Genomic DNA, 18,802 nt, shown 5'->3' with positions numbered 1-18,802 from the left:
CTCCCTTTTCAAATTCCCTATTGTAAATAGGTTCCTTGAAGGGCTTGTAAATATTTCCCTAAGCCCTTTGTCATGCCTCAGTGGGATCTCAAACTAGTTCTCACATACCTCATGTGAGCTCCTTTCGAACCATTGCACAACTTCCCCCTTTGGCTGCTCACCATCAAGACAGCCTTCTTAGTAGCTATAACATCTGCCCGGAAGGGTGAGTGAGATACAGGCCTTATCATCTAAGCCACTGTATATCACTGTGTTTCCGGAATAGGTGGTGCTGCGCACCCATGCCTCTTCCCTCCCCCCCCAAGGTGGTGACCCCATTCCATCTGGGTCAAACTATCACCTTGCCCACCTTCTTTTCTCACCCACATCCCTCTAAGGAAGAGGAACGACTCCACCAGCTGGACCCAAATAGAGCATTGTTGTTCTACTTTGACCGCACAAAAGAGTTCCAAGCGAGCAACCAACTCCCTGTGGGGTATGTGGGAGCAAAGGAGGGATGGAGAGTACAGAAGCGGACCATTTTCCGCTGGGTCGTTCTTTGTATCAAGATCTGCTATGCCCTGGCTAAGAAGCAGCCTCCCGAGGGCTTAAGGGCCCATTCCACCAGGAGTAAAAACTGTGACCACTGCGTTAGCATGTGGAGTCCCAATCCTGGTAGCATCCCTGCACATGTTTGCCAAACACTGCTGCCTGGACAGTCAGAGCTGCAGGGATGGGTATTTTGCCCGTTCAGTCCTGCAGGACTTTTTAGTCTAAAACATTGTCTGCAGCCGGCGTCTGCCAGAAGGATATGGCGTGGGTATTTAATCAAAGGGAAGGAATCTGCAGCTAGAAGTCTCTATCAGATGAACAAGTTGCTTACCTTCTGTAACACATTGTCTGATGGAGACTCTACCTAGTTGCAGATTCCTTACACGCACCCATGCCTCCTCGCTCTGCTGACTTGGTACTAGGGATAGGGTAATCCCTTTTGCAGGGTCCTATTTTTGTCACACATTGCACCAGTTCTTATCATGGCTCTGGGCTTTTGGCGTGGAAAGTTATGGTAAAAGTAACTGATGCCCACGTGCCTGGGTGACGCATATATAGGTGACTGTGACGTCACATCCGGTGCCAAAGACGCCATGCAGAGCCGAATTGAGCCACCCAATGGCGCGCGTAAGGGGTATTGTTCATTAAATTTTCTGGATCCAGTCTGACGCCTGGGGAAAGTCAAAGGTAAGGAATCTGCAGCGAGATAGTCACTACCAGATAATGCGTTACCGAAGGTAGGTAACTTGTTCGACCTTGTCGAAAGCCGCTGAGAGGTTGAGGAGGATTAGGGCTACTTTCTCTCCACCGTCGAGGAGGGCGGTGATATCCGTTGGGTCAATCACGTCGGTTTCAGTGCTGCGATTGGCGCGGAGACTGGTAGATTGTGCTCTTCAAGGCGTGTTCGAAGAGCTGTTGGTTGACTTTGGCGGGGAAGGGTAGCAGTGAGATCAGGCAGTAGTTTTGACTTCACTGGGGTTGGCGGATGGTTTCTTCAGGAGCTGTTTTACCTCTGCCTGCTTCTAGGTGTCAGGAATGGCACCATTGTGATGGAGGCATTGAGGATGGGAGTGAGGATGGTGCTTATCTCCCCTTGTCTCAGGTTGAAGATGTAGTGGGGGCATGGGTCATTGGGTGATCCGGAGTGGGTCGAGGTCATGATGGCTGATGACTCATATCTCCTGAGTCGTTAGCGGTTTCCAGTCAGTGATCAGGTGGCTGTGGGTGGTGTCATTTGGTGTTAGGCAGTGGTTGAGATTGGTGGTTTGCAAGGAAAACTTGCCGTAGATGCAGAAGTAGTCTGCCAACAAGTCGCAAAGGGCCTGGGAAGGTTGGATGGTATTCTCAGTGGCTGAGGAGAACTCTCTCATGATGCTGAAGCTCCTTGGAGCAGTTGGTGCTCTTCTCAAGGCGGTTGATCAGGCCGTCCTTTTTTTGCTTTCCTGAGGTGGTGATGATAATTTTTGAGGGCTGCTTTGAAAGTACTGTGGTCTGATAGGTTTTTGTAGTGCGCCATCGTCTTTACAGTTGCTTGCATTCTCTATTCCGTGGGTGGAGTTCGGGTGTGAACCAGCTGACGGGCTTCCTGGATCTTCTGGTTTTGGAAATTCTTGTGGGAGTGATCTCGTCTGCGCAGTTGAGGATCCAGTTGGAGAAGTTGCAGGCGTCTTGCTCGAGGTTGCCGGTTGGGTTGGATCTGTTGGTGATGAGGGTGATGGTTCATTGGGTCTTTGTGATTTTTCCCCACCTGTGGTGTGGGAAGGTGGGGGGCGCGGAGGAGGGTTCAGGTGAGGTTGTTATGGTGAAGTGTAGAATGTGGTGGTCGGTCCATGTTAGCTGCGTTGTGTGGGAGAATTTAATCCTGTCGCTGGCAATGAAAATGGGATCCAAGATATATTTTGCGTTGTGCGTGGGGCTGGTGACTAGTTGTTTGAGTCTGATGTTGCTTAAGTTGTCCAGGATGTTGGCAGTGTTGCAGTCGTTGGGGTCATCGAGATGGAAATTGAGGTTCCACCAGGAGAACGTAGTGTCTAGAGTCGATGACTAGGTGGGAGAATGACTCTGCGATAGTCTTGCAGAAGATGGGACAGGGACCCGGGGGTCTGTATGCGAGGGTTCCTCTGATGGTGGTTCGGGCATCGGTTTGGATTTTGAAATTGAAATGTTCCATTATGAGGGACGTGTCATACTCAACGGTGGTGCATAGGAGGTTGCCCTTGTGGAAGATGGCAATGCCTCCTCCATGATTGTTGTGGCGGTCTCTCTGAATCAGTTTGTAACCTTAAGGGGGGGTGGCTGCTAATGATGTCGGGAACTGATGTGGGGGTGAGCCAGGTCTCTGTGAAGAACATCAGGTCCGGGTTGAGAGTCATTATGTTGTCCCAGATTTCTGTGGCATGTTTGCAGAGGGATCTGACTTTGAGTAGAGGGCAGTGGAGTTGTTTCTCGTGATGAGTGGTCATTGGTGTGGGACCGACGGTAGCTTAGGTGTTGCAGGTGAAGAGGCATAGGTGGCAGGCGAACGGTCCTGCCGTGGTCTGGGGAGATATACTGCAGCAGTTGATGTCTTGATTCCTGGGGACCAGATCTTGCAGTTCGGAGGCTGAGTATCGGCGGAGGGTAGGAGAACCAGGGTTCCTGAAGCTGGGTGCAGTCCAAGTGCAGACGGGCGCAGATAGGCTTGCCTTTAGCGTAGCCGCGCTGTGTCGCTGGGTGGCGGTCGGTGGGCTGGCTGCAGAGTGGGAACAAAATGGTGAAAAACAGCAGGCGTTACAGAAGCTGAAACAGACAAAAACAAAGCTGGCAGGAACTTACCAAAAGGCTACAGAGGAAACAGGCTACAAAAGGAACAGAAAATCAGGCTGTCCAAGAATACAAAAAAGGCTGCCGAAGAATAAAACTACAGGGGCTGACAGTAGCGCTCTCTGGAAAAATACTGAGGTGCTACACCAGAGCTCAGGACGCTAGTAGTAGGCGGTCAAGTGGCGTAGGGGAGCTGGTACGGGGACTAGCATCTGTTCTCCTATATTTTATTTGCATATTCCTGTACAATGTTACTTATCACAATGTGAAACTTCTAATTTTAGTGCCACATCAAAGACTATACTCAATGTTATATATGTATTTTTGGAGTGCAGCATTCATCAAAAGCATGGAGTCCCGTTTTTGTTCCTTAAATCTCTTGCAACATCAGACAGTTTTAAATTAAATACTCATTGAGGTTTTGGGGCATCACATGTTAATCTTCGATGTTTCAACCCTAATAGAATGTAGTTCTTTAAACATCACACTCTTTTGTACCGTTATACACTATTGGATGTATGACACAGAGGGTCTCATACCTGGTATTTTCTGTTACACAGGCTGCATCCATTTTTAGTCCGGAGGAAGACCGATTTAGATGTTTAAAGAAACGCAACCAGGCAGTGTCAAATAATTGTTAGTATTTATGCCAGGTTTTATGGAATTTTTTCAGTCACTTGATCATTGTGCACAATCTCCTCAGTGTTATGGTTATTTTTAAAGAAAGCCTTGTTTGAATTGTTCTTATATGTTAAACCTTGGTATACGAATATTGATATATGAAGGCAACTAAACCCTTATGTGTTTTGTAATCATTTATTGAGATGTTATGATCTGGGGACATAGCAAAAATTCTTTCGAGTAATGCATGTGTGGAAGTTTTCATCTTCCAAAAGAACCATTGTAGCATTTATAGTATTTACATACCCAGGTTCTGAGGAACACCAGGTCACCCCCATTGTGATTAATGGCAGAAGGATATGAGGCATGGGGGCGTGTTTATAGGACATTTTCAGTGCCATTAGAGCCCAAAAACAATTGCTGAGACCTAATGAAGTAGATAGTTATTCAGTTTACACAACCTGTATTATTAATCTTTTTTAAATTCTGAAATAATCCATCAAGTACTGGAATTGAAAACCGATATGGATCAGGAGAACTATTGTTAAACTATGTTCTAACAACTGTAAATGCAATAAACTTGGCGTATTTTAAGAAGGAGTATATACATTGCATATAGATTAGCAACATGCATACAGATCATATTGTTTCAAATGCGAAAATTAGTAAACTTGCAATGTACACAAACTATTTTATTTCCAAAATCATTCAACATCTTTTCTTTTTTAGAATTGAGATAAATCGACTTACTGAAGACAATTGTGTGCTGAGAAATAATATTGAAAGATTACAGCAAGGCCTTGATGCATCTGCAGCGGAAAACAGTAGGCAAAGGTAGGTGATGATGGATGTAATTCAACTTATGAAAACATCTGATGAGTGTTTGTCAAAAAAATGCCAAAAGCCGCGCCTGGGCAATTTGATACAGATTGATGATGACTGTGCTTGTTGTTTGCTTGAATTATTGTCCTATAACACAGTTAATAGTATTGTGTTGATGAAAGGCTCTGATTAACTTATTGCTTAGATAATAAAATATTTTACACAGTTGAACAGAAAGTCGTTTGTGTCCTCAATCCCCTCCGCTGCTCCTCACACCATTGTTCAAACAGAAAGAAATGTAGGCTGAGGGAAGAAGGTGGTAGTAGTTATTCATTCCATCTTTTATTACATCTTTGCCTGTCTTGGGCACTACTCTGGGGGTTAGGGGAGGGCCCATAGGAATAGTGTTAGGTCGATAGCTGTACTTTCTTTTTAATAACTTTATAAATAAAATGGAGGTATTGGTTTTATTGCTTTGTGTCATTCAATTGGAATTTGACTTTTGTAAAATGGTTAACTAAACAGGCCATGCACAGGGTGTAAGGAAATTCCTCCTTGGCATGGTTACCCCCTAACCTTTTGCTTTTTCTGATGCTAAGTTTTGATTGAAAGAGTGCTGGGACCCTGATAACCAGGCCCCAGCACCAGTGTTCTTTCCCGAAACTGTACCTTTGTCTCCACAATTGGCACAACCCTGGCACTCCGGTAAGTACCTTGTAACTGGGACTCCTGGTCTCTAAAGGCTGCAGCATGTCTTATGCCACCCTGGGGACCCCTCACTCAGCACATGCACACTGCCTCACAGCTTGTGTGTGCTGGTGGGGAGAAAAAGACTAAGTCGACATGGCACTCCCCTCAGAGTGCCATGCCAACCTCACACTGCCTGTGGCATAGGTAAATCACCCCTCTAGCAGGCCTCACAGCCCTAAGGCAGGGGGCACTATACCACAGGTGAGGGCATATGTGCATGAGCACTATGCCCCTACAGTGTCTAAGCAAAGCCCTAGACATTGTAAGTGCAGGGTAGCCATTCTGCTCGACCTCTCGGCTGCCTTTGACACCGTCTGTCACCGCACCCTAATCACCCGCCTCCGCTCCACCGGAATCCAAGGCCAGGCCCTGGACTGGATCGCCTCCTTCCTCTCAAACCGTTCCCAAAGAGTTTACCTCCCTCCGTTTCGCTCAGAACCCACCGAGATCATCTGCGGCGTACCCCAAGGCTCATCACTCAGCCCGACACTCTTCAATGTCTACATGAGCCCCCTCGCCAACATCGTACGCAAGCACGACATCATCATCATCACCTCCTACGCCGACGACACCCAACTTATACTCTCCCTCACCAAGGACCCCGCCAGCGCCAAGACCAACCTACAAGAGGGTATGAAGGACGTCGCAGATTGGATGAGGCTCAGCCGCCTAAAGCTGAACTCTGAAAAAACAGAAGTCCTCATCCTCAGCAACACCCCGTCCGCCTGGGACGACTCCTGGTGGCCCACGGCCCTCGGCACTGCACCGACCCCCACAGACCACGCCCGCAACCTCGGCTTCATCTTGGACCCTCTTCTCACCATGACCAAGCAAGTCAACGCCGTGTCCTCCGCCTGCTTCCTCACCCTCCGCATGCTCCGCAAGATCTTCCGCTGGATCCCCGCCGACACCAGAAAAACCGTGACCCACGCCCTCGTCACGAGCCGCCTGGACTACGGCAACACCCTCTACGCCGGGACCACAGCCAAACTCCAAAATCGCCTGCAACGCATTCAAAACGCCTCGGCCCGCCTCATCCTCGACATACCCCGCAGCAGCCACATCTCCGCACACCTGAGACACCTGCATTGGCTCCCAGTCAGCAAAAGGATCACCTTCCGACTTCTCACCCACGCACACAAAGCCCTCCACGACAAGGGACCGGAATACCTCAACAGACGCCTCAGCTTCTACGTCCCCACCCGCCTCCTCCGCTCCTCTGGCCTCGCACTCGCTGCTGTCCCTCGCATCCGCCGCTCCACGGCGGGTGGGAGATCTTTCTCCTTCCTGGCGGCCAAGACCTGGAACTCCCTCCCCACCAGCCTCAGGACCACCCAGGACCACTCCGCTTTCCGGAGACTCCTAAAGACCTGGCTGTTCGAGCAGCGATAACCCCCCTTTTTCCCCCAGCGCCTTGAGACCCGCACGGGTGAGTAGCGCGCTTTATAAATGTTAATGATTTGATTTGATTTGATAAGAGTATATGGTCTGGGAGTTTGTCAAACACGAACTCCACAGTTCCATAATGGTTACACTGAAATCTGGGAAGTTTGGTATCAAACTTCTCAGCACAATCAATACACACTGATGCCAGTGTGCAATTTATTGTAACATGCACCCCGAGGGCATCTTAGAGATGCCCCCTGAATACCAATCTGACTTCTAGTGTAGGCTGGCCAGTTTCTGCCAGCCTGCCACACACCAGACATGTTGCTGGCCACATGGGGAGAGTGCCTTTGTCACTTTGTGGCCAGGAACAAAGCCTGTACTGGGTGGCGGTGCTTCTCACCTCCCCCTGCAGGAACTGTAACACCTGGCGGTGAGCCTCAAAGGCTCACCCCTTTTGTTAAAGCGCCCCAGGGCATCCCAGCTAGTGGAGATACCTGCCCCTCCGGCCACTGCCCCCACTTTTGGCGGCAAGGCTGGAAGAGATAATGAGAAAAACTAGGAGGAGTCACCCACCAGTCAGGACAGCCCCAAAGGTGTCCTGAGCTGAGGTGACCCCTGCCTTTAGAAATCCTCCATCTTGAGTTTGGAGGATTCCCCCAATAGGATTAGGGATGTGCCCCTCTCCCCACAGGGAGGAGGCATAAAGAGAGTGTAGCCACCCTCAAGAACAGTAGCCATTGGCTACTGCCCTCCCAGACCTAAACACACCCCTAAATTCAGTATTTAGGGGCACCCCAGAGCCCAGGAAATCCGATTCCTGCAACCTGAAGAAACAAGAAGGACTGCTGACCTACAATCCTGCAGAGAAGGAGGAAGACAACAACTGCTTTGGCCCCAGCCCTGCCGGCCTGTCTCCAACTTCAAAAACCTGCAACCAGTGACGCTTCCGACAGGGACCAGCGACCTCTGAAGCCTCAGTGGACTGCCCTGGACTAAAGGACCAAGAAACTCCTGTGAGCAGCGGCCCTGCTCAAAACCAGTTACTTCTTTGCAACAAAGAAGCAACTTCCAAAGACTGCACGTTTCCCGCCGGAAACGTGAGACTTCTTACTCTGCACCCAATGTCCCCGGCTCGAGATTCAGAGAACCAACACCTCAGGGAGGACTCCCCGGCGACTGCGAGCCCGGCACTAACCAGAGACAACCCCCCTAAGCCCCTACAGCGACGCCTGCAGAGAGAATCCAGAGGCTCTCCCTGACCGCGACTGCCTGTAACAAGGGACCCGATGCCTGGAACCAACACTGCACCGCCGTCCCCATGACCTGAAGGAACTGAACTTCAGTGAAGGAGTGACCCCTAGGCGACACTCTGCCTAGCCCAGGTGGTGGCTGCCCCGAGAAGCCCCCCTTGTACCTGCCTGCCTGCACCGCTAGAGTGACCCCCGGGTCCCTCCCATTGTTTTCTACCTGAAACCCGATGCCTGCTTTGCACACTGCACCCGGCCGCCCGCTGCCCCTGTGCCGCTGAGGGTGTGTTTTGTGTGCCTATTTGTGTCGTCCCCTGCCCCCCCACCCCCAGTGCTCTACAAAACCTGACTGGTCTGCCCCCCAAGGACGAAGGTACTTACCTGTAGGCAGACTGGAACCGGAGCACCCCTGTTCTCCATAGGCGCCTGTGTGTTTTGGGCACCTCTTTAACCTCTGCACCTGACCAGCCCTGAGCTGCTGGTGTGGTAACTTTGGGGTTGCCTTGAACCCCCAATGGTGGGCTGCCTATGCCCCAGAACTGAGACTTGTAAGTGTTTTACTTACCTCCTAATCTAACCTTTACTTACCTCCCACAGGAACTGTTGATTTTTCCACTGTGTCCACTTTGAAAATAGGTTATTACCATTTTTATAAAGACTGTATATGATATTGCTTTCATTCAAAGTTCCTAAAGTAACTAAGTGAAGTACCTTGCATTTAAAGTGTTTAATGTAAATCTTGAACCTGCGGTTCTTAAAATAAACTAAAAAAATATATTTTTCAATAGAAATACCTATTGGCCTGGAGTAAGTCTTTGAGTGTGTGTTCCTCATTTATTGCCTGTGTGTGTACAACAAATGCTTAACACTACCCTCTGATAAGCCTACTGCTCGACCACACTACCACAAAATAGAGCATTAGAATTATCTACTTTTGCCACTATCTTACCTCTAAGGGGAATCCTTGGACTCTGTGCACGCTATTTCTTACTTTGAAATAGTATATACAGAGCAAACTTCCTACACAGGATAAAATTGTAAAAAAGTTATATGTTTCTTTTTGTTTAGCTTGTACTTTGTGTGAGTAGCATTTTATAACATGGTTATTTCCCTCCTTTTTCCCTAGGAAAACCATAGAGAAGATGGAAAATGAAATTGTAGCGTTGAACAGTGAGGTATTGGGAACCACTGCATGTATACATTGCTTTAAAATATTTGTGTTTCATCAACGTTTCCAAATTGTTCCTATTGAAAAATATTTTCTGCATTTACTCCTTTTTGTATAATACCTTACTTGCTTCAACTCGGCGCTTATTGCCTTCACATTAAAATTACACATAGTTGTGAACTACTTATACCAAATAAGGTGTTTTTCATTTTAAAATTGTATTCACTTGGTGCATGTCGGTTGTACACTTCGATTAGAAGAGGCAAACATATTTCATATGGGAGAGCAGTTTTAGCCTTTAGCATGCTTGGTAGGACAAATCATTTTATTTATTTCTAGAACAAGGCATTCAAGGATGAGGTGTCTCTGCTGAGCGCTAGAAACCTCCAATTGAGTGACGCCATCTCTGATCTGTGTGCCAAGGCTGAAAAGAGCCAAAATACAATTCATCTGCTGAACCAGAGGCTGGCAGGGCTTGCAGATCAGAAGGAAGATGAAGCAGCTGTTGCCAGGCAACTGCAGGTGACTGTAACGAGCCTTGAAAAGCAGCAGCTTCAGCAGGAATCAGCATGGCTGCGGGAGAGAGGACAGTCTGTACAAGAGTTGCACAAATCAATGGAAACGGTAAGACATTCCTCTGCCAAATTAGATTCTACTGTTATTCTTTATTTGTAAGGAAACCCTTCCTCTTTTTCTTTACCAGTGCGCAAGCTTAAGGATGTCCATTATGGTACATTTGTAGTAGGCTGTTTGTACCAAGAGGCAATCTTCGATAAAATGCCAGTAAGGACATGTGAATGAACAAGGCCAATTCCAAACAAATTGCTTTGTTGTGCAATAGTGACACAATCATTATATGTTTCTCTTTCTACTACTGTTGCACAACTTCTGACTCCACTGTACTGCATAAGAAAGGCTACAGCAAGGTTGATGCCTCTGTAGTGCTTTCTAAAATTGCCACCTTGTCAGGTCCTTGGGCCTCATAGCTGCCCCTTGCCACCCTGATTCTGCTTTTCGCCCCTTTCGTGGCTACAGAAGGGGCACCCAACTATGTCCGTTTCCCTCCTGCCACCGTGCTGCGCAAGCTGGCCAGCCTCTGCGTGACCCGGGACATGGGATCCAACGTCCTCATGTATCAGGGAGCCAGTGGTCTAGCTAGTACAACATCTCCCCCCCCTCACTCCCGCCGCAGCCTCCAAACCTTCCAAGTCTGACCCTTCCCCACCAGGGACCAGTCGGAGGCAGAATTTGCCATCACCTGCCCCACTGTCAATCCATCACGTCAGACAGGTGGGTTTTGCAGATAGTCCGAAGGGGCTACTCCCACCCTTAGGAGACTACCTCGCCATCCATGCCACCATCCTACGATCGAATGACAGAGGATCACCTGGCACTTCTCTGTGAGGTTATGGCTCTCTTGGCCAGGGGAGCCATAGAAAGCGTCCTTGTGCCAGAAGTAGGTTGTGGTGGTTATTCCTGCTACTTTCTGGTGCCCAGAAAGGACAATGGCCTCTGCCCTATCCTAGACCGTTTGTCCCTCAATCTCTTCCTCGAGAAGGAGAAGTTCAAAATGCTCACTCTGGCTCAGGTTCTATCTGCCTTGGACCAAATAGGCTGGATGGTAGTGTTGGACTTGCAGGATGCCTATTTCCATCCTGTCTGCTCACAGATGTTACTTGCGATTCACGGTAGGCCACAAGCATTTTTAGTTCACCCTGCTTCTCTTTGGCCTTACCAGTGCCCCTCGGATGTTCACCAAAAGGATAGCGGTGGTTGCAGCTCATCTGCGCAGGTAAAGTGTTTCAATCTTCCCCCTACCTCGACGACTGGCTGTTGAAGGCTCGCCCCAGGCTGTCTTCTTCCACCTCCAGACTACGGCGGACCTCCTGCATTCACTGGGTTTCACTATAAACATGCTGAAGTCAAACCTGACACCCTCTCAGATGCTTCCCTTCATTGCAGCTGTTCTGGACACAGTGCAGTTTCGAGCTTATCCTCCTGAGCGGGAGTCCAGAAGTTTGAGGTCATGATATCTATGTTTCAGCCTCTATTCTAGATTTTGGTGAGAATGACTGAGGCTGCTGGGCCTCATGGCCTCCTGCATCCTTCTTGTGACAGATGCCAGAAAGCATATGCGGGCTCTGCAGTGGGACCTGAAGTTCAAGTGGGCGCATCGTCAGGGGAATCTGTCTGACATGGTCCAGATCTCGGAGGGGACTGCGCAAGATCTGCAGTGGTGGCTCTTGAACCACGATTTGGTCAGAGGCAGATCCCTCTCCCTTCCCCAACCAGATGTGACAATAGTGACAGATGCGTCACTCCTGGGATGGGGTGACCACATGGGAGTGCACACAACACTGATAACGAACGTGGAGATGACTGATGCCACCTGATGGGGCACAGGGGCACTGCTCGTGAAAAGTCTCCAGATCCAGACTAAAGCCTGGGGGAAATTCTAAGATATGGAATCTGCAACTAGAATATGTCTCTACAAGATAAGGCGTTACCGAAGGTAACTAACTTGTTCTTTAGTTATAGTCTCTACAGTGTTCTGTGAATGTCATGGTCACATCAAAGTCTCTAAGCTGCATAAATAGATGTTTTCAAATCATAAATCAGCTTAGATGCCAGATCTCAAAACCTAAGTCCAAAAACATTTGTTGTAAGCGAATGCCTGGAGAAATTAAAACCTAATGGGAATAACTAAAGCTTAGAAGTAGACTAGTTCATATTTTGGTTTAAATCTGTTTATTCATGCAAAATATTCCTGCAGCATACAAAATGGGAGAACTTGCATCTGCAGCTACAAACCTTGCTGCATTTTGAGGCATTCTCATTCAAATGTGGTGAGAGGGGAAAGAGCAACAAAAAGTGACAATCATCAATTATTAGAACATTCCAGTTCAATTCCACTGGTAATCATCTTTCTTTCATTGTGGGTGTTTAACTACCTCCTGAGTGCAGACAAAGGTTTCACACATGAATATTTCATTTCAGTTCTTTGTCTCTAACAATCACTTCAAAATGAGTTCCACCGAATCGTTGCTGACCTCTCTGAATCTAATGCGCTCTCAAAATTCCATCATCCTTATTTGTAGAAACACAGGCTTTGTCTCATTGCTTCTTGCTCCTCTCAGCCCATTTTCATATATCAAAATAAAGCCAGGCAGATCGGGAATGCCACATCATTCCTAAATATCTCAGTGATAATTTTATCTGCCCCTGAATCCACTCTCTATAATTTTAGGGATTGGAAGATTAGTTGGAAAAATATCACTGATTTTATCACTGATCCTGATATCGGAAGCAAAATTGGCCTTTACAACTTGATCAAACGTTGCAGCTCGCTGTATGTAGGCTGATGATTGTAAGATGTAGAAAGTGAGTGCTTTAAAGAGCATTTACTGCAAGATATGGTATTGGGGATATACTCTACTTTCCTATAATTTTCTTCCAAGTCTCCTAAGATGTGAAAATGAGACTTCTCCCTAACTTATCGTACTAAATGTTTACGATGGGAGTAGTTGATCCTTAGGCAATGCAAGATATTTTTTAAGCATGTTTTCACAAGTATGACACAACTAATACTCTTTTAAGTGTTGCATTTAAAAACATTGGTGAAGCTTGTCAGAGGTGATGCTATTAACTTAAGGCATTGCCACTATATTTAGAGGTTCATAGAAAAGATGGGGCATATCCTCTGCTCGCACCCTTTCCTCTGTAAACCAGGGATTTTGGCGAACCCTGGGAGGATATGTGCTCAATATGTAAATCAATTTTAAACCTCCCCCATCGACAGTATGGTCACACACTCAGCAAAAGAAGTTGAAATTAACAATAACACAATGCCGGTCTCTGCAAACAGCAGTTGTTTTGCAGGAGCTAGGCTTGAAGCATTGTGCTACAGTGCATTCACTTTCATTTGCAAAGTCTTGGTACATTTCTGAGAGACATGCTGAACCCACCATGCATAGATGAAATTTTCATACTTTTCTTAAAAAGAGACAGTGTTACACTGTCAGTTTAAGCCTGCCAGGTGTGAATGTCTACAAGAAACATAACACTTGGCGGCCCATGAATGCATGTTCAAAAATAGGATTATTTATGCAAGATCTTTCAGTTATTTAGTTCAGCTCTGTGGTACAATACAATACAGCTCCTCTGGTACAATACACATATTTTCTACACATGTAACCCTCTACCTCTTAAAAAGCTAGATGGATTATAGATCGCTTGTTTTACGGTGTAAAGGCAAACTGTGGACAACTCTAATCATTTTCTTAATAATATTGAAAAGTATATTAACCATTGCCATAACAATTTCTAAACTAAAGCTATTGGTTGCTTAGTCTCAGGTCTTAATCCTCTATAACAATCCTGTTAAGCGACACTGTCCAAGAATAAAGATGTAAGCCATAGGATTTTCATAAAGGTTTTTACAACTTGGTGCCTTTGGCATTCACAGTGATGTTCTTTGAGACTTCCAAGTCCGGATTAGATCAATTATTACACAAATAAGAGAGCAGTTTACATCTTTGACTCCACCATGGGGTGCTACCTTGTGGCATGTTAAAGTTCATCAATGCTGCTTGGGATTGATTAACTTGTGAATGTATTGCTTGTTCTTCCGGCATCAGAGTGAGAAACAACATCAGGTTTCAAGACTGGAGGTGCCATCACAGACGACAGGTGTCAGACGAACGGTTTTAAGACATGATCTTGTGTTGCCTTCAAAGCTATTACCGAAGTCTGTCGTACCACCTTCGGTCGCCACGCTTAAGTTGAAGCCCACAATTGTTATGCTTACCCCTATAGAGGAGGGTTGCTCTCTTAAAGTCTTTCCAGGCTCCCAGGTTACAAGGCCTACAGCCAGGTTGCTAGAGGATTCAGCTGACTGCCAAGCATGATGCAGAGAACTTGCTTTCTCGTTCCTTTCCCCTGATCTGTGGAATATTCTTCCCCATACTCAGGCCCCAAATCAATCTCCTCACTTTCCATCAAAAACTGAAAATTATTCTATTCTCTATATTATTATAATCACTGCTGTTCTCATTCAGTTCCATCAACTATTTCCAGGGTACCTACTTGGCTCATTTAATCCGCTTTAGAAATGTCCTTTATTCGTTTGTGACTGAGGTTTATCTTTCTGTCCAGACACAAAGACACTGCCCAGGAGAGGGAGGCTTGTAAGGCTGCTTATAAAGTGAACATGTCACTGCATGACTTTCACTTCACCTGATAATGCAGTTAGTTGAGCAATACTGATTACTTCATTTAAGGACCTAATTTCTTACTTTGCGATATGAAGTCCTTCTTTAGGTTTGCAACTGTCTACAAATGAAGAGTGGATATCTCGGACTAGCCTACAGGCATCTTGCACGGAGCCATGAGATGGAAATCCCCCCTTTTTTTTTTTTAACTGAAAAGATCTAAAATCCAGTTGCAGAATTTTAGAAGAAGCTTCCTTCAATTTCTGAGATTTCAAGGATTCTGCTGAGAAAATTTAGGCAAGGGGTAAGGATCCTTTTGATCTGATGATCATTCAGCAGCATACTTCCTGGTTATTAATACAGGTACTCCAGAGAAGGCCTTGCACAGTTCATGTATTACTAACAGAGAGTAAGTCTAAAAAGGGACATAGTGGTTACATTTTTTTTTGCATCAGGGTCTCTCACTTTGACACCACTAAAAGTGACTGGCAGTGCTGCTAAGTAGCAGTACTCATATTGGCAGGTAGAGGAGAATGCAGTAACTTTTTTACCCAATGATCAGCCTGAGCTGATGGTGGTGGTGTATGATACAATAGACTCCATTGCAGTTGATATGTCAACTTTGCTGCCATGAAATGTCACTCAGGGCTTAGACAGTCAGACTCCTGTCCAGCTGCTACAGCTAAATGATTAGAGAATTTGAAATTCCATTAGATGGCAAGCTATAGTTGGACACTGTGGAGGTCACGCAGACTACAAGATCGTTCACACTGCTCAAAAATTCTAGCCCGTGCTGCTGAATCTGCAAAGGCTTAAGTCTGTTAGGAATCAATCAAGATTTTGGGAGTCACCTATGTTATAGTAAAACTTACAGAAGCAGATGATACGCAAAACAAAACACAGAAGCTCAGGCTGGGGTAGTGGTGGGGTATGGTGCTCAGAGAAAATCCCTTCAATAACGTCCTTACTGAATTTAATGGCAATTGGTGGAGAAAGGATTCTTACAGATACTAGTTCAAACAAGCATTTTTAATGCAACAGGTCTCGCATTAGCTCGAGTTAGAGCTATTAGCGTTGTAAAGAAAAAAAAACGCAGTGCAACCGCACTATGCAAACCCCAGCTCGATCGCGCTGCGTGGAAAATAAACAGATAAAGTAGTCTGGAATCCATGCTGAAAACCTCGAGCCTTGTATGTTTTTAGTAGTTTACCGGTGCTGTGTAGGTGGGCTAAACACCGGAAAAGGCATGATGTATGCATACCTTTCACAAATGAAAGCAAGCGCATTTTAAAAGGCAAGCCCACGAACCAATGTAAGTGACTGACGTGACATGGGCGTGGTTTGAAGCACAAAGAGAGATTACAGAATGTACGGAGCGCTTTGCACTCGCCCATAAAAAGGAGTGTATTTTTGTTCTTTCAAGCGTTTTCCTTCAAATTGCTTTCAGCTGCAAGAAGGATTCATAGAAAATTATATGTTCGATGGCATCTGTCGCTGTAGATACGCATGTTTTGCATAGCTCGCCATCTGGTGTTGGGCCGGAGTGTTACAAGTTGTTTTTCTTCGAAGAAGTCTTTCGAGTCACGGGACCGAGTGACTCATCCTTTTGTCTCCATTGCGCATGGGCGTCGACTCCATCTTCGATTGTTTTTTTTCCGCCATCGGGTTCGGACGTGTTCCTGTCGCTCCGAGTTTCGGAACGGAAAGATAGCTAATTTCGGAAGATTTTCGTCGGTATTGTTGCGTTCGGGGTCGGCGTAGTTAGATTCAGCACCGCGTCTAAGATCGAAGAGCTCCGGTGCCCTTCGGGGTAATTTTTTCGATCCCCCGTCGGGGCCTGGTCGGCCCGACCGCGTGCAGAAGAACGCCGATGGAACGGACCCCGTTCCGTTTCTGTCCCAAATGCCACAATAAATACCCCTATACAGACCAACACTTGGTCTGCAACCTGTGCCTGTCACCTGAGCACAGTGAAGACACCTGCGAGGCCTGTCGTGCGTTCCGGTCCCGAAAAACTCTCCGAGACCGTCGAGCCAGAAGACTTCAGATGGCGTCCGCGCCGACAGCCCACCGGGAGTTCGAGGAACAAGAAGAGGAGGGAACCTTTTCGATCCAAGAATCGGACTCCGAAGGATTCGACGATACACAAACCGTGAGTAAGACGTCGAAAACCACTCAGAAGAAGATTTACAAGGCCCAGGGGACGCCACTGCCACCAGGCCATGGCTCGACCCATAAATTCGGTGACCGACCGTCGGCACCGAAAAAGGCCCAAACAGTGCCGAGATCGTCCGACTCCGGTCGAGACACCGGCACGCAGCCTTCTCGGGACCGAGAAAGTGCTGGAGACAAGCATCGACACCGAGATACCGGTGTAGACACGGCTCGACGCCGAGACAGCGGCACCGAAGAAGATCGACGCCGAGAGGTTTCGGCCCCGAAAAAGAAAAAAGTCACCTCGGAGCCGAAAAAAGATGCAGACAGGGTTTCGGTGCCAAAACAAACTGCAACCAACCCAGTTTCAGACTCTTATACAGAAGAGCACTCGCTAACCTCCCAAATGCAAAAGTATAGGTTTGAGGAAGAACTACACTCAACGGATGTAGACCATACGCAAAAGCGTATTTTCATACAGCAGGGGACAGGAAAAATAAGCACCCTTCCCCCTATTAGAAGAAAGAGAAGATTGGAGTTCCAAACTGAACAAACACCACAAACAAAAGTGGTGAAAAAAGTTACCCCACCACCCTTTCCTCCACCTGTGATTAACGTCTCACCAGCACAAACTCCATCACATTCCCCAGCTCACACCACCATGAGCCAGGGTGACTAAGATCAAGACGCATGGGACTTATACGACGCCCCAGTGTCAGATAACAGTCCGGAGGCATACCCTACGAAGCCATCTCCACCAGAGGACAGCACTGCGTATTCTCAAGTGGTGGCTAGAGCAGCACAATTTCACAATGTAAGCCTCCACTCAGAACAGGTCGAGGATGACTTTTTATTCAACACACTCTCCTCCACCCACAGCTCCTACCAAAGCCTGCCTATGCTCCCTGGTATGCTCCGGCACGCAAAAGAAATCTTTAAGGAGCCGGTCAAAAGTAGGGCAATCACACCAAGAGTGGAAAAAAAGTATAAGGCGCCTCCTACAGACCCGGCTTTCATCACTACACAGCTGCCACCAGACTCTGTCGTTGTAGGAGCAGCTAGGAAAAGGGCCAACTCCCACACATCTGGAGATGCACCACCCCCAGATAAAGAAAGCCGCAAGTTCGATGCAGCTGGTAAAAGAGTCGCAGCACAAGCTGCAAACCAGTGGCGCATCGCTAACTCCCAGGCACTACTTGCGCGCTATGACAGAGCCCATTGGGATGAGATGCAACATCTCATTGACCATCTGCCCAAGGACCTACAAAATAGGGCAAAACAAGTGGTTGAGGAGGGACAGACCATTTCCAACAACCAAATCCGCTCCTCCATGGACGCTGCAGATACAGCTGCACGGACAATTAATACATCTGTAACTATCAGAAGGCATGCATGGCTCCGAACGTCTGGATTTAAACCAGAGATTCAGCAAGCAGTTCTCAATATGCCTTTTAACGAAAAAGAACTGTTCGGTCCAGAAGTGGACACAGCGATTGAGAAACTCAAAAAAGACACGGACACTGCTAAAGCCATGGGCGCACTCTACTCCCCGCAGAGCAGAGGGAATTACAGCACATTCCGTAAAACACCCTTTAGAGGGGGGTTTCGGGGTCAGAGCACACAAGCCAGCACCTCACAGGCAACACCGTCCAGTTACCAGGGACAGTACAGAGGAGGTTTTCGGGGACAATATAGAGGAGGGCAATTCCCTAGGAATAGAGGAAAATTTCAAAGCCCCAAAACCCCTACTACTAAGCAGTGACTCACATGTCACTCACCCCCTCCACACAACACCAGTGGGGGGAAGAATAAGTCATTATTACAAAGCATGGGAGGAAATCACTACAGACACTTGGGTTCTAGCAATTATCCAACATGGTTATTGCATAGAATTTCTACAATTCCCTCCAAACATACCACCAAAAGCACAAAATTTGATAAAACATCATTCCAATCTCCTGGAGATAGAAGTGCAGGCACTATTGCAAAAGAATGCAATCGAATTAGTGCCAAACACACAAATAAACACAGGAGTTTACTCACTTTACTTTCTGATACCAAAGAAGGACAAAACGCTGAGACCAATCCTAGACCTCAGAATAGTGAAC

The 18,802-nt window shown here is 47.0% G+C and overlaps 1 protein-coding gene across 2 annotated transcripts in view; it reads left to right on the top strand.

Annotated features, from left to right (window-relative positions):
• Nucleotides 1-18,802, top strand: part of NINL (ninein like) — a 464,259-nt gene that overhangs the window by 296,238 nt on the left and 149,219 nt on the right. For both annotated transcript variants that reach the window (XM_069235090.1, XM_069235091.1), the window contains 3 exons: nucleotides 4,684-4,788; nucleotides 9,289-9,337; nucleotides 9,670-9,954. In XM_069235090.1, coding sequence (XP_069091191.1) covers nucleotides 4,684-4,788; nucleotides 9,289-9,337; nucleotides 9,670-9,954 — 439 coding nt within the window. The remainder of the gene's footprint in view (nucleotides 1-4,683; nucleotides 4,789-9,288; nucleotides 9,338-9,669; nucleotides 9,955-18,802) is intronic.

This window comes from Pleurodeles waltl, chromosome 5 (assembly GCF_031143425.1).
Source record: "Pleurodeles waltl isolate 20211129_DDA chromosome 5, aPleWal1.hap1.20221129, whole genome shotgun sequence".
Lineage (NCBI taxonomy): Eukaryota > Metazoa > Chordata > Amphibia > Caudata > Salamandridae > Pleurodeles > Pleurodeles waltl.
This window is presented reverse-complemented; position numbering and strand designations above follow the sequence as displayed.